The following is a 14,707-nucleotide window of genomic DNA, read 5'->3' on the forward strand; positions in this document are numbered from 1 at the left end:
TCACATGCAGCAGTAGCTGAAGAGAGTGGCAGTGATGATGATGCAGATGTAGTTACTTATTTTCATTCAGTCCCTTGACCTGCTGTTATCCTCTTCAGGGCAGACTTCACTTCCTGGTTCCTCAGTGTGTAGATGAGGGGGTTCAGTAATGGAGTGACAACAGTGTAAAACACAGCCGCTGCCCCATCCAGGGGGCCTTTGGAGCCAGCCCTAAGGTAGATGAAAATACAGGGGACATAGTAGACTGTGACCACGATTAGGTGGGAGCCACAGTTGGAGAAGGCCCGGCGCCTCCCATCAGCAGTGCGTATCCTCAGGATGGCATGGACTATGTTGGCATAGGAGAGCAGAATTAACATGAAGCAACCGGCGGCCACCACCCCGATGTCCACAAAGGTCACAAGCTCATTGACAGTTGTGTCAGCACAGGCCAGTCTCAATACTGCGCGGATGTCACAGATAAAGTAATCCACCTGATTGGGCCCACAGTAGGGCAGGCGGAAGGTCAGGGTGGCCTGGATAGACCCATGCATGGAGCCGGCGACCCAAGCTCCAGCCACAAGGACTGTGCATAACCTCCCATTCATGAGCACTGGGTAGCGCAGGGGCTGACATATTGCCAGGTACCTGTCATAGGCCATCAAGGTGTAGAGGAAGCACTGGGTGCTGCCCAGGAAGTGAAAGAAATACAGTTGAGCCACACAGCCACCAAACGGGATAGCCTTGATGGAAGGAGTAAAATCCAAAATAAGCCGAGGAACGATGACTGAGGAGAGCCACATGTCCAGGAATGAGAGCACTCCCAGAAGAATGTACATGGGGCGAGCACGGAGCTTCGGGTCAGCCCACACAGTGAGCAGAATGAGCAGGTTCCCCAGCTGAGTGAGGATGTAAATGATGAAGAAGACCAGGAAGAGGAGGCTTCTTAGATTTGGGGGGTGAGACAAGCCCAGAAGAATGAAATCTGTCAGCACGGCGTCCAGCGATGTGTTTTTGGTCTTTCCCATGTCTTTTTGTAGTCTGCTAAGATGAATGGTGACGTTTGAGTCAAATTGTTTTTTAAAAGAGGAGGTGGTGTCACCATTAGTTATTTAGGTTTACTTAAAAGGAGAAGTCCTCCAGAGGCTGGTTAGTTTCCTAGATGGGAGGAAACTCTTGTCCATGGAGAGATACTGAGAGCCAGGATTTGCCAGATGAAGGAAGAGGGACACATGAGAGTGATAGAGAAGTACCGAAAATTCCAACCAAAAAGTGAGTTCACCAAGGAGGGGCTAAAGTTGATGCAGAGCAGTGTGGAACAAACACCCTATAATGACCACATCTACTTTTTCTTCACCTACTATCATTGTCCCCTTTTTCCTCAGCTAAAATCTCATCTCCTTAACATAGCATGCAAAAATATTCCTCATCTGGCCCTTATTTATATCGCTATTGTACCACTTGTAATTCCTTCTTATTGTTGGGAGGCATGACACTCTTCAAGCTTCTCACAGTAGTGTGCTCTAACTTGGGACTTATGCACACACTATCTTTTCTGCTCCCTTCACATAGGTAGTGCCCACTTTTCCTTCAGGATTCAGTTCGGGTGTCTTCACCTTCAAGAAGGCTTTCCCGATCCCTGAGGACAATGCTTATACTTTTCTGAGCACGTACATTATGTTGCATTGTCTAATTTCTGTTTTTCTCTCTTAGTAATCATCCCGTCTAGCATGCTAAAAGTGATAAATACCGTAATTATTTTCTGAATGACTGAGACAGATAGAATGGATGTTGCCAAATCCCCCTGACTGAATACATTGTTTCTCTTGATCTTTTTTGTCTGACCCCTGTGCTCACATGGCTGGGACTTTTAGGTCAAGGGACCACCTCATTCACCATGTAATATGGGTATAATTTCATTATAAAAAACTCCAAGAAACATTTATGCCTGTTTTTGCTCCAGGATATCATTTAGATTTATTTGTTGATTTATATGGTTCATTGGTTTGGGATTGGGTTTTTTTTTGGTATGAGGTCACAGAGGAATTTTTATTGTTTGTTATAAAATCATTGATTAATGCAGGACTTGATCTTTAGTGTGCTTGTGTGTAATATCTATGTATTGCAGTCTATCAAAGAGCAACTCTCTCTAAAGACATTTACAGATTTTCAAGTATCTGAACAAGATGATAAAATAAATAGAGGGATGGAATGTGTTTGTTCCACTCTTTTTGGTAAATAGGTTGCTTGATAAAGACTTTTCGCTCTATATATGGTTTGAGATGCATTTATCTTTCATTTAACTACAAAATATCTTTGTAATGCAAATGACTACTTTCAGAAAGCAATTAAAATGACAATAGATTATTATAAATAACATGTGAATATTAATAAGTTTAACTAATCTGTCTCGGAAATTCTCCAAAGAGATTTTATCTTAAGTATTCTGTGAAATAACTTAATTCATATGTAAACATTCAAGAGTTATTAGTAGTAATAATAATAATACTGAATATATCTGGCTCTTCGAAGTCTGTGGAAAATGTTAAACTTGTCCTTTGCCCACCAAGAACAAAGAAATATCAGATTTTTATTGCCTGAGTTTCAGGAGGACACTTTGATTTATTTGAAAATGGATGGGAAAACTAAATCTTATTTTTGTGGTTAGAATATAGAGAAAAGAGGCTGGGCGTGGTGGCTCACGTCTGTAATCCCAGCACTTTGGGAGGCCGAGGCAGGCAGATCATGAGGTCAAGAGATGGAGACCACCCTGACCAACATGGTGAAACCCCGTCTCTACTAAAAATACAAAAAAATTAGCTGGGTGTGGTGTCGGGCACCTGTAGTCCCAGCTACTCGGGAGGCTGAGGCAGGAGAATCTCTTGAACCCGGGAGGTGGAGGTTGCAGTGAGTGGAGATCGCACCACTGCACTCCAGCCTGGTGACAGAGAGAGACTCTGTCTCAAAAAGAAAAAAAAAAAGAATATAGAGCAAAGATAGAAAGAGTTGAGATTAAAATGGTGCATAAAATACTAATTATGGCCAGGCGCAGTGGCTCATGCCTGTAATCCCAGCACTTTGGGAGGCCGAGGCGGGTGGATCACGAGGTCAGGAGATTGAGACCATCCTGGCTAACACGGTGAAACTCCGTCTCTACTAAAAATACAAAAATTAGCTGGGTGTGGTGGTGGGCTCCTGTAGTCCCAGCTACTCAGGATGCTGAGGCAGGAGAATGGCGTGAACCCGGGAGGCGGAGGTTGCAGTGAGCCGAGATTGTGCCACTGCACTCCAGCCTGGGTCACAGAGCGAGACTCCATCTCTTAAAAAAAAAAAATATATATATATATATATATGTGTATATATATACACATATATATGTATATATATACACACATATATGTGTGTATATATATACATATATATGTGTATATATATACACATATATGTGTATATATATATGTGTATATATATACACATATATGTATATATATACATATATATATATACACAAATTATGAACTAAAAGTAATTTTCTTTTCTTTCTTTTTTTTTTTTTTTTTGTGATGGAGTCTTGCTCTGTTGCCCAGGCTGGAGTACAGTGGCCTGATCTCGGCTCACTGCAACCTCTGCCTCCCCGATTCAAGTGATTCTCCTGCCTCAGCCTCCCAAGTAGCTGCGACTACAGGTGCGTGCCACCACGCCCAGCTAATTTTTGTATTTTTGGTAGAGAGGGAGTTTCACCATATTGGCCAGGCTGGTCTTGAACTCCTGACCTCATGATCCACCCACCTTGGCCTCCCAAAGTGCTGGGATTATAGGCGTGAGCCACCGCGCCCAGCTGAGCTAAAGTAATTTTCTTTGCCAATACAGGAATATAAACTAGTAGGCTTCTACTTAGGCAAATAATATATTCATGAAGTGTTTTATGAAAATCCATTTTTATATTTAAAATCAGATAGAACTGTACCACTGGGGCAATTATTTGAAGGACTTCCATGATGCATACTTTCGTATAGTGAAAAGGTTATCCCTAATTTATCTACTTTGCCGGTCTGATTTTCCCCCTTTTGTTGTGCCTAAGTCTGGTTTCATTTCTCCCAGGCTCCCTGTTGAAAGAAAGCTCTTTTTACCCCTCTAGGTTCTGGGTTCCCTGCCTGGGAGGAGGCAGGAAACTGAGATGGGTTATAGCTGGTCGGTTTGAGGACAGGATACCTTTCCAGGCAGACTTGGTAAAGAACAGTGGTTTTAGCTTGGTGTTTGGTATTCAGAGGCTGCAGAGGAAGATAGCTTAGACTTCCAGAAGGTAGATTTTTGGAGAAACAAAGAGTGTGTTTACAGAAGGATTGGCTTTCTTGGCAAGAGAGGTGAACAGTCTGGGACCACCTTAGAGGAGACAAAAGAAAGGCTGGGCGTGGTAGCTCATGCCTGTAATCCCAGCACTTTGGGAGGATGAGGCTGGAGAATCGCTTGGGCCCAGAAATTTGAGACCAGCCTAGGCAACATAGTGGGACCCTGTCTGTAAAAAAAATTTTAAAAATTAGCCAGGTATAATGGTGTGCACCTGTAGTCCTAGTTCCTCATGAGGCTGAGACAGGAGGATCACTGGAGCCTGGAAGGTCAAGGCTGCAGTGAGCCATGATGGTGCCACTGTACTCCTTCCTGGGTGACAGGTTGAGACCTTGTCTAAAAAAAAAAAAAAAAAAAGACAAATTTAGAGGCCATATTTGTGTATCCTCTTTTCCCCCTCCCTTATCTTCCAGATTTGTGTCATTTTATTTTAGGTCTGTTCCTCTTTTTTAGCTTTTGAAACTTATGATATTTAAGATAAGGAAAGTTAAATACAATTTTAGTATATCTACCCTAGCTAATTAGATAACCAAAATATTCTAAAATTTCCCAAGTTTTAGACTGTATTGGATATTCTCCAATTGGATAGGTCAGAATTTAAATAATCAAAACACATGAAAATAACAAAAAGTTAAAGTTCAATATAAAAAACATCTGAAAATAAGAGCCCAGTGACATCAGAGAATAAACAGCATATTTTTACAAAGCAATTATCCTGGAAACTCTAGGAAGAGACTTTGGGAATGGGGTGAAAGAGTAGCACTGAGAAGGTAAGGACAGGGAGGGTCAAGAACACCTTCAAGGGACCTCTATGGCATTATGGGATCACAGGATAAGCTGCTTTCTGTGACCCTACTCTGCCCCAAATCAAGCTAGTTTGATGTGAACACATTTCTTGCAGTGTATTTAGAGAGGTGCCGAGGAGGGCAAGCCTCTATGCAGCAATTTGAAACTAGATTTCTACAGTGACCTTTGGGATCTGGACTACTATGCAACGGTTATGAAATCTTGAAGATGAGGAGTGAAGGCTGGTCCAGCATTGCACTGGACACATTAGGATCAAAGGACTCCTGTTTACCCTTGTGACAAGACTCAACCCAATCTGCATCCAAAAAGAAGTTTCACCTTCTGTCATCCTTTATTCAGAGTTAGACATCCTGGTAGAGCTAGGGCAGAGTAGAGGAAATGGATAGAATTTGAGGTGGCCTAGACATATTTTATCGAATTCACAAGAGTACATTCTTTCCTATTACCGGAGGTTAAAAAAAACGAGCTTGCTTTAGAAAAAGTACTTAGTGCCCTCTTCATTGGAGAAGGGAAAGGTTATGAATCCAGCCTTTCTTTGTGTTTGCACAATCACTGAAGAATATTCTTTAAGACCCTATGACTTTATCACTGCCCAACCCTGCCCTTTATCACTGCCCTAATAAAAAGAGAACATGAAAAGAAAATAGTGTTGTAAGGTTTTTTTTTGAGTCGTTTTCTCAACACAAAAAGAGTTTCCCCAAGTTTGAAATGAAGGAACTTAATTCTAGCAGTTTGGGAAAGAGTTGAGGAAACGGATGGAGAAAAGAGACGGATTAAATTAACACTCGGACAAAATAACAGAAAGTCTTAAAGTTCCAAAATTAGTCTGCAGCCTTATTTTGAACATAGCTGGTGTCAGGGCTGCTTTTTCCATTCTTTTAGACTCACTTGTATAGAGCTGCACAATTGTGGAGGAGGCTGGCTGTCCTTGAGTGCAACGGTCCAGCGGATGGAGAGATGGTCTTCAGAGATTCAGTCTAGCCTACTATAAAGGGCTCCCACATCTGTTTCGGAAAGCCTTTATAATTTTTTTTTTAGGAGTTTGGCCCAGCAAATAAGGGTTCAGAATTTGTGAGAACGCCTGTCTTTGGGGTTCTTGGACAAGTGTGACTTCTGTATATATTCAGTCATATTTTATATCAGTTTCCATCAGCTGTTGCTTTTTTGGATTAAAAGAGAAAAAGACACTGCCAAGAGATTTGAAGAAAAATTCTAACCTCGAGGGAAACCCTACTACTCTGAAGTATGTCCCTAATGAGATCTTTCCTCACCAAATCCTCATTATTTTGTTTTGAGAGAGAGAGCTGGAAATGTTTCCAGTAGGATCCCTGGATAAGGAACTGTGGGGAATAACCTTGTTTGCATGTTATTTGAATGACCTCTAATTTCTTAGAGGTGTTGTGAAGTCTCAACTGATCCCCTTCCCTCCCCAAATACTCATCAGGATTCCACCATCATCTTCAGGTTTCTGTTCAGGCATCACCTAATCAGAGAGGTTTCTGTTGACTCTCTCCTTTCCCTTCCCTATTTTATTTTTCTCTCAGCACTTGCCACCATTTGACATACTGTATTTACTTGTTTGTTTACTGCTTGTCTCCCTTCACTAGAATGTGGGTTTTGCTTAGCTTTGAATCCCCAGCACTACTAGCATAGTGCCTGGCATGTAATAATTTCTCAATATGTACTTCTGAATAAATTAATAGTTGAAACTGCCACACATGTTAAATGCTGTGGGCAGAAAAAAAAAGCTGTGGTTTCAAATATAAATCTAATGTTTAAAATTACCTGGAGTAGATCTGACATCAAATTGATCCTCGAGTGACCTGCATATACCAGGGCAAGTAGCTTCGGAAATCTATTTATTCATTTTTTCATATTTAATGTTGGGCAGGGCACAGTGGCTCATGCCTGTAATCCCAACAGTTTGGGAGGCTGAGGCAGGAGGATCGCTTGCAGCCTGGAGTTCAAGAGCAGCCTGTACGATATAGCGAGACCTCATCTCAACAATAAAATACAAAAAATTAGCTGGGTGCCTGTAGTCCTAGCTACATGAGAGGCAGAGGCAGAAGGAGCGCTTGAGCCCAGAAGGTTGAGCCTGCAGTGAGCCATGATCCCGCCACTGCACTCCAGCATGGGCGACTGAGAGAGACCCTCTCTCAAAAAAAAAAAAAAAAAATTCATGTTAATCTAAATAACAGTGGGAAATTGACTACAAATGAAGATATGAAGCCTGGAGTGTGATAAAAGCTTCAAGAGTTTCAAGAACTTCCCCTGTAAGATGATGGAGCTCGACAAAGACTGGATGATTTCTAAGTTTCTTTTAATTCTAAAGTAAGAAAATGTTAGGCATGTGTGTGTGTGTGTGTGTGTGTGTGTGTGTGTGTGTGTGTGAAGTTGCACTGCTACCTGTTGCCACAAGATGACAGTATCATCTTTATTGAAACAAAGTACAGCTGCTACATGGAGTAAATAGAAATAAATCCAGAGAGTTCATGAGGGGTATAAATTACTTTGGTAAAGATATTATATGTGAGGCATTCATTAGTTTGGGAAAACTATGTATCAAAAAGAGTTAACTTCCTTTTGTAACACGTGGGAAATAATTTGAAATATAGGTTTCTTCCTCCCTCCGTCTTTTCCTTCCTGTTTTACACCTAGTCTTCCTTCTTCCTTTTTTATTCTTTCTTTTTCTTTCTTCCACATTCTCAGTTTATTATGTAACAAATTTCAAGTCAAAGGAAACAGAGATATATAAGAAAAAGTTAACATTTTCACCATTTCTTTTAATTTCACTCATCTGAAGTAACTAATTTTTTTTTTTTTTTTTTTTGAGGGAGTTTTGCTCTTGTCACCCAGGCTGGAGTGCAATGATGTGATCTCAGCTCACTGCAATCTCCACCTCCCAGGTTCAAGTGATTCTCCTGCCTCAGACTCCCGAGGAGCTGGGATTACAGGCATGCGCCACCATGCCCGGCTAATTTTGTATTCTTAATAGAGATGGGGTTTCACCACGTTGGTCAGGCTGGTCTCAAACGCCTGACCTTAGGTGATCCACCTGCCTCAGCTTCCCAAAATGTTGGGATTACAGGCGTAAGCCACTGTGCCCGGCAGTAACTAATGTTAATAGCTTTTTTCTCATTTCTTCCTGTATATTCGTACATGTACATACACATACAGACATACAAATTATGTTTCTTTTGAACTTTAAATTAATATCTGATCATCTGTTGGGAGACAAATTTAGATGGTTGAAAACTCTCTGTTTCTTCCTTATTGTCACAAACACCACCACCACCACTACCACCAACACACACACACACACACACACACACCCCACCTCTAATTGCAACCTTGTTTCCATTTCTTCCTGTCTTGAGAAGAGAAACACTTATGGGGAAATTGAATACTTTGTCTTTTTTTTTTTTTTTTTTTTTTTGAGACGGAGTCTCACTCCGTCGCCCAGGCTGGAGTGCAGTGGCGCGATCTCGGCTCACTGCAAACTCCGCCTCCCGGGTTCCCGCCATTCTCCTGCCTCAGCCTCTGTAGCTGGGACTACAGGGGCCCGCCACTGCGCCCAGCTAATTTTTTTGTATTTTTTGGTAGAGACGGGGTTTCACCGTGTTAGCCAGGATGGTCTCGATCTCCTGACCTCGTGATCCGCCCACCTCGGCCTCCCAAAGCGCTGGGATTAAAGGCGTGAGCCACCGCGCCCGGCCTACTTTGTCTTATGTTATTCCCATTTGCCGTCTCTGTTCTTTATACATTATGCTTTTTCAACTTTACCAGAATCACTTGGATTAAAACCCGTGGATTTCTCAGTAGGAAATGTTCATGTGAAGACACTTCTGTAGTAACAGAACCTACAGCTGCTCCTGTAGAAGGAAGTTGAAAGTCATCCCTTCAAGAAAGGGGCTCCTCCCCTTGTAATTCTACTGGGTTTTGCATCCAGACTGAGCTTCCTTCCCTCACCCACATGAAGTGTCTACCTTCTGCAGACTCCAATGGCTCAGGAACTGGGAATGCAGTGCCAGGCTCGTGGTATCCTGCAGCAGATGTGGGGAGCTTTCCTTCTTTATGTTTCCATGAAGATGGGAGGTAAGTCTCAATCTAATAGCAAATGCTGCTGGGAGTTTTCAAAACGATTTTCTTTCAGCTAAATGATTGCCATTTCTGACACTTGTAACAAAAGTGTTTCTTAATAGATATTTTCTTTATGCTGTGCTAATTGTTATTGGATATCAAATAATAACTACTTTGCTGCCATTTATTTCTAAGAATCTCTCCTTAATGGCAGTTCTTTTGTGACCACATGGAGACATCGTTTTTAATAATAATGGGTTTCCAGGAGCGCTGCCCTAGTAACAGTCATGTATCTTGTCTTAGGCACTACAGGACAAAACACTGACCAGCCCACTGAGATGACAGCTACGGAAGGTGCCATTGTCCAGATCAACTGCACGTACCAGACATCTGGGTTCAACGGGCTGTTCTGGTACCAGCAACATGCTGGCGAAGCACCCACATTTCTGTCTTACAATGTTCTGGATGGTTTGGAGGAGAAAGGTCGTTTTTCTTTATTCCTTAGTCGCTCTAAAGGGTACAGTTACCTCCTTTTGAAGGAGCTCCAGATGAAAGACTCTGCCTCTTACCTCTGTGCTGTGAGAGACACGGTGACTATGAGGCCTCTTTAGCTGCACCAAAATTCAAAAGGCAACCACAGCAGCGAGAAGTTGTATTTCCTGAGTGTATGCCTGCTGTGAGTTAAGACTGGGGACTTTGGAACCAGACTGCCTGGATTTGAGTTTGCTACTCTCTAGTTGGGTGGTCTTAAGTCAGTCACTATTTTTTTTCTTTTGGTTTATTTCCTTATCCAGAAAGTGAGAATAATGAGTATCTACTTCACAAGGCTGTTGTGAGTTATGACTCTCTGTATCATCTATATCTCTATCTATAGCTATATCTAGTGTTACTCAGAGAAGTAGTGGCACACAGTAAGCTTTATTTAAGTTTAGTTATTTCAATTCTAGTCTTGAATTTTCACTAAGTATTATGTGGTAGGACCTCTGGGACTGGAACTCAGTATTTCTCTACCCTTGGTTTGTGGAAGGTGAAATCCTGACCACTATTTGTATCTTGTGGATCTAAAGCTATTAGATGGAGTTTGTCGTTCAGGTGGATTGTTGCTCTGGAAGGATCACTGTGGTGATACTCATTTCCTTTGGGGGGACTCCGAACTTTGGAAATCCAAATGCAAATGCTTCAGAGTGAGATGTTAAGTAGTCTGATTAATTATGAAAGGTATCTTCATTATGTGCATCCTTGAAAAATAAATGTAATCTTAACATATTTTGGAGGTTTATAACTCAGGCTAGAAGTGAAGTTTAGGGGCTTTAGACTTGGGGAGCATGAACACAATCAGGGGAGTCTATAGAAGATGGGAAAGAAGAGTGAACATAAACAATTTTGGTGGCAAATCTGGGTGAGGCAGGGGAGCCAGTAGGAGATTCCTATGACAAGATGCAGTCAGTAGGCATTAAGCACAATAAAAATTTACAGTAAATGTTAAGATTTTCCTTTCCTGCTTTATAATTCCCTTATGTTCTCTTCAAATCTTTTAATGAAGTCTGTTAAATGCTACAACTTGCTGTCAGCTAGGTTTAGAGAGTACACGATTGCTGTGTGGCTACCTCCACATGAGATAAAGCCGATCAGAGAGCAGAAGCTCAGATTGCAGGTTATTGGGACATCAAAAGTGAGGGCTGCTCCAAGTTAACATAGTTATATGGCCAGTCGTATGTTACATATATATATTTTTTTGGAGTCAAAGATTAAGCACAATTCTCTTTGGGTGAGATAGGAGTGCTTTTTCATTCTAATTTATAAAATGAACATTTGAGGTGGAATTTGAACAGACATAGTCACACTGGAAAGTAATCTTGACAACATGAATCCAGGCCACTGAAATGTTCATGTTCCTTTTGTCTAATAATTCATTTTTTTGAGCTCTCATTTAAATAAATGCAGGCTAGAAATGAGGCTTTGTTTTTTTCCAGTTTACAAGACAACCAAAGAAGCCATAGAAATGATATTTAAGGGCTTTGGACTTGGTGAGTATGAATTGTTCATATAGTTATCAATTAGGGAAAACAATATTATGCAAATGATATGGTGAATGCTATGATCAATGGAATATTTTAAAGTTGTATTAGTTTCTATTGCTGCAGAACAAATTACCACAATACCCATATATTAGCTTGTAGTTCTGTAGGTCATAAGTCCAAGCAAGTTCAGCTGAGTTCTATGCTTAGGGCATAACCATAGTAAAGTCGAGGCATTGGCTGGGTGAGTACTCAAGTGCTCACCCAGAGTTCAGAGTCCTCTTCCAAGTTAATTCTTTAAATTTTTTTCTATTATATATATATATACAGTTTTTAGACGGTGTCTCGCTCTGTCACACAGGCTGGAGTGCAGTGGCATGATCTCGGTTCACTGCAAGCTCTGCCTCCCTGGTTCATGCCATTCTTCTGCCTCAGCCTCCCGAGTAGCTGGGAATACAGGCACCCGCCACCATGCTTGGCTAATTTTTTGTATTTTTAGTAGAGACAGGGTTTCACCATGTTAGCCAGGAGGGTCTTGATTTCCCTGACCTTGTGATCTGCTTGCCTTGGCCTCCCAAAGTGCTGGGATTACAGGTGTGAGCCACCGTGCCCAGCCTATTTTTAATATATTTTTTAAAATTTAGAGACAAGGTGTTTCTCTGTTGCCTGGGGTAGAGGGCAGTGGCATGATCATAGGTCACTGCGGGATCAAATTCCTGGGCTCAGGAAATTCTCTCACCTCAGCCTCCCAAGTAGCTAGGGCTATAGGCACATACTACCATACCTGGCTAATTAATATATATATATTTTTGTAGAGACAGTGTCCTGCTCTGTTGCCTAGGCTGATTTTGAACTCTTGAGCTCAAGCAGTCCTCTGGACTCAGCCTCCTGAGTTGTGATTACAGGTGCTTTTTTTTTTTTTTTTTTTTTTCGGAGATGGAGTCTTGCTCTATTGCTGAGGCTGGAGTGCAGTGGTATGATTTCAGCTCACTGTAACCTCTGCCTCCTGGGTTCAAGCGATTCTTCTGCCTCAGCCTCCCAAGTAGCTGGGATTACAGGTACCTGCCACCATGCCTGGCTAATTTTCCTATTTTTAGTAGAGACAAAGTTTCATCTTGTTGGCCAGGCTGGTCTCGAACTCGTGACCTCAAGTGATCCGCTCACCTCGGCCTCCCAAAGTGCTGGGATTACTAGTGTGAGCCACCGTGCCCGGCCAGTTCTTATTATTGTCAGAATTCTAGTCCATGTAGATGTGGGACTAAAGTTCCCATATTCTTAATGTTTGTGGGCTGGGGGCATTTCTGAGCTCCTTAAGGCAACCTGCACTCTTTCTCATGTGAGTCCCACCATCTTCAAACCAGCAATAGCCTGTGAAGTTCGTCTCATGCTTGGAATCTTTCTGGCTTAATCTTCCAAAGTTCATGTGTTTTTAAGGTCTCATGTCAACCGGTACATAGATATCTCCCTTTTGAAAAGTCAACTGTGGGCCGGGTGTGGTGGCTCACACCTGTAATCCGAGCACTTTGAGAGGCCGAGGCGGGTGGATCACCTGAGGTCAGGAGTTTGAGAACAGCCTGACCAACGTGAAACCCTGTCTTTCTACTAAAAATACAAAAATTAGCTGGGCGTGGTGGTGGGCGCCTGTAATCCCAACTACTTGGGAGGCTGAGGCAAGAGAATTGCTTGAACCCGGAAGGCTGACGTTTCAGTGAGCCGAGATCTCGCCATTGCAGTCCAGTCTGGGCAACAGAACGAGACTCCATCTCAAAAAAAAAAAAAAAAAAAAAGTCAACTGTTTGTTCAGCGCGGTGCCTCATGCCTGTAATCCTAACTCTTTGGGATGCCGAGTTGGGCGGATCACTTGAGGTCAGGATCAAAACCAGCCTGGCCAACATGGTGAAACCCCATCTCTACTAAAAATACAAAAAAATTAGCTGAGCGTGGTGGTGGGCACCTGTAATCCCAGCTACTAGGGAGGCTGAGGCAGGAGAATTGCTTGAACCCGGGAGGCTGAGGTTGCAGTGAGCCGAGATTGCACCACTGCACTCCAGTCTGGGGGACAGAGGTGATTCTGTCTCAAAAAATAAAATAAAATAAAATAAAACAAAACAAAACAAACAAAAAGTCAACTGTGCCATAGAACCCAACACAATCACCAGAGTAATATTGCATAACATTCAAGATTCTGAGGATTAGGGCAGGGAATCTTGGGTCCATTCACTGAAATTTTACCTACCACATAGCAAATAAAGGATGTTCATTAAGACTGCATAAAAATGGTGAACTGCTTATGATATAACAATGAATCAAGAAAACCAATGTGCATAATTGAATATGTGGAATAATCACAGCTGTGTAAAAACTTTTGGGCATAGAAAAACAGGGAAAAGAATTACAATCTTCCCTCTTTACTGCATTTCCCTTACTCAAAGTCTTAGTATGGGTAGATTTTCTTCTCTCTCTCTCCCTCTAGTCTCTTGGCTAGGATTGGAGGGTGCACTTCCAAGATGGCTTGCTCACATAGCTGTTGTTGGCAAAAGTCCCCAGATTCTTATCACATGGCTGTCTTTATAGTGTGTTGAGAGAGAGAGAGAGACAGAGAGAGAGAGAGAGAGAGAGATCTTTTATGGTCCAGTCTCAGAAGTGTTATACCATCACTTCTGCTGTTTTTTTTCCCCCAGCTTCTAACATTTTTCTCCTTTTACATATAACAAAGTAGAAGAAATAATATAGGATTCAAACTGCAAAAGTAATTAATCAGTAGAATGTATACACACACAAAAAATCCCCATAAGAAGACAGGCTTATTTACAATGAAGAAACACATGTACATTTAAGATAGTTCTCATATAAAACATTTAAAAAATAAAACATATCCCACAATGGGCACCACTGTTTACAGCAATATTAAAGAGGAGAAAACAACACTCATTTAATGGTGAGCATTAAATGTAAAGGTACAGCATCAGTGGAATAAATTCACAAAACTATATTACAGCTTGTTAATCCATTTAAGAATTGTTCCAAATATATCATATATTTGGCCCTCAGAGGTCCATTCCTACAGATTTCAACTACTGTAAATTTCTAGCTACTGAGAGGTAGAGAATGATTATTATCATGATTATAATGATTATTAGAAAGACACACACACACACACACACACACACACAAACTCACCAAGGAGTTACAAAATCTATGGAGACCAGAGGCCAACTATCATCACCTCATGTCTGCTCTCACCAACAGCCTTGCATTTTTCAGAGAACTATCTAAAAAAATAGTCAGACACCAGTGTGATCACTATCTCCTATGCCAAACCTATTGGGAATGAAACAAGCAGTATTACCATAAATGAGAACATTGAGGCTTACCTTTCAAGGCTTATTCTGGTCTCAGAAATTAATTAGATAAGATTATTTTCTATTGAAATGAATTTTAGCTAACATAAAAGACTAGTCCTTTACTAGCTGGTC

At 41.6% G+C, this 14,707-nt stretch overlaps 1 protein-coding gene and 1 gene segment (V, D, J or C); one reads left to right on the forward strand and one right to left on the reverse strand.

Moving 5' to 3' along the window:
- LOC117975737 (olfactory receptor 10G2) lies at positions 1 to 1,101 on the reverse strand. The gene has a single exon (XM_034937212.3). It carries the CDS (start codon positions 1,005 to 1,007, stop codon positions 63 to 65), a length of 945 nt encoding a protein of 314 aa, XP_034793103.2. The 5' UTR covers positions 1,008 to 1,101; the 3' UTR covers positions 1 to 62.
- An 8,033-nt stretch (positions 1,102 to 9,134) lies between these two features.
- Positions 9,135 to 9,824, forward strand: LOC129393871 (T cell receptor alpha variable 1-2-like). The segment is given in 2 exon segments: positions 9,135 to 9,228; positions 9,517 to 9,824. Coding segments are annotated over 2 exon segments (402 nt in total).
- Positions 9,825 to 14,707: the final 4,883 nt, after the last annotated feature.

Source organism: Pan paniscus, chromosome 15, assembly GCF_029289425.2.
Source record: "Pan paniscus chromosome 15, NHGRI_mPanPan1-v2.0_pri, whole genome shotgun sequence".
NCBI classification, from domain to species: domain Eukaryota; kingdom Metazoa; phylum Chordata; class Mammalia; order Primates; family Hominidae; genus Pan; species Pan paniscus.

Bases quoted from the DNA above. Each gene is read 5' to 3' on its own strand.
- LOC117975737 (XM_034937212.3), bottom strand. From the start codon at position 1,007: ATGGGAAAGACCAAAAACACATCGCTGGACGCCGTGCTGACAGATTTC.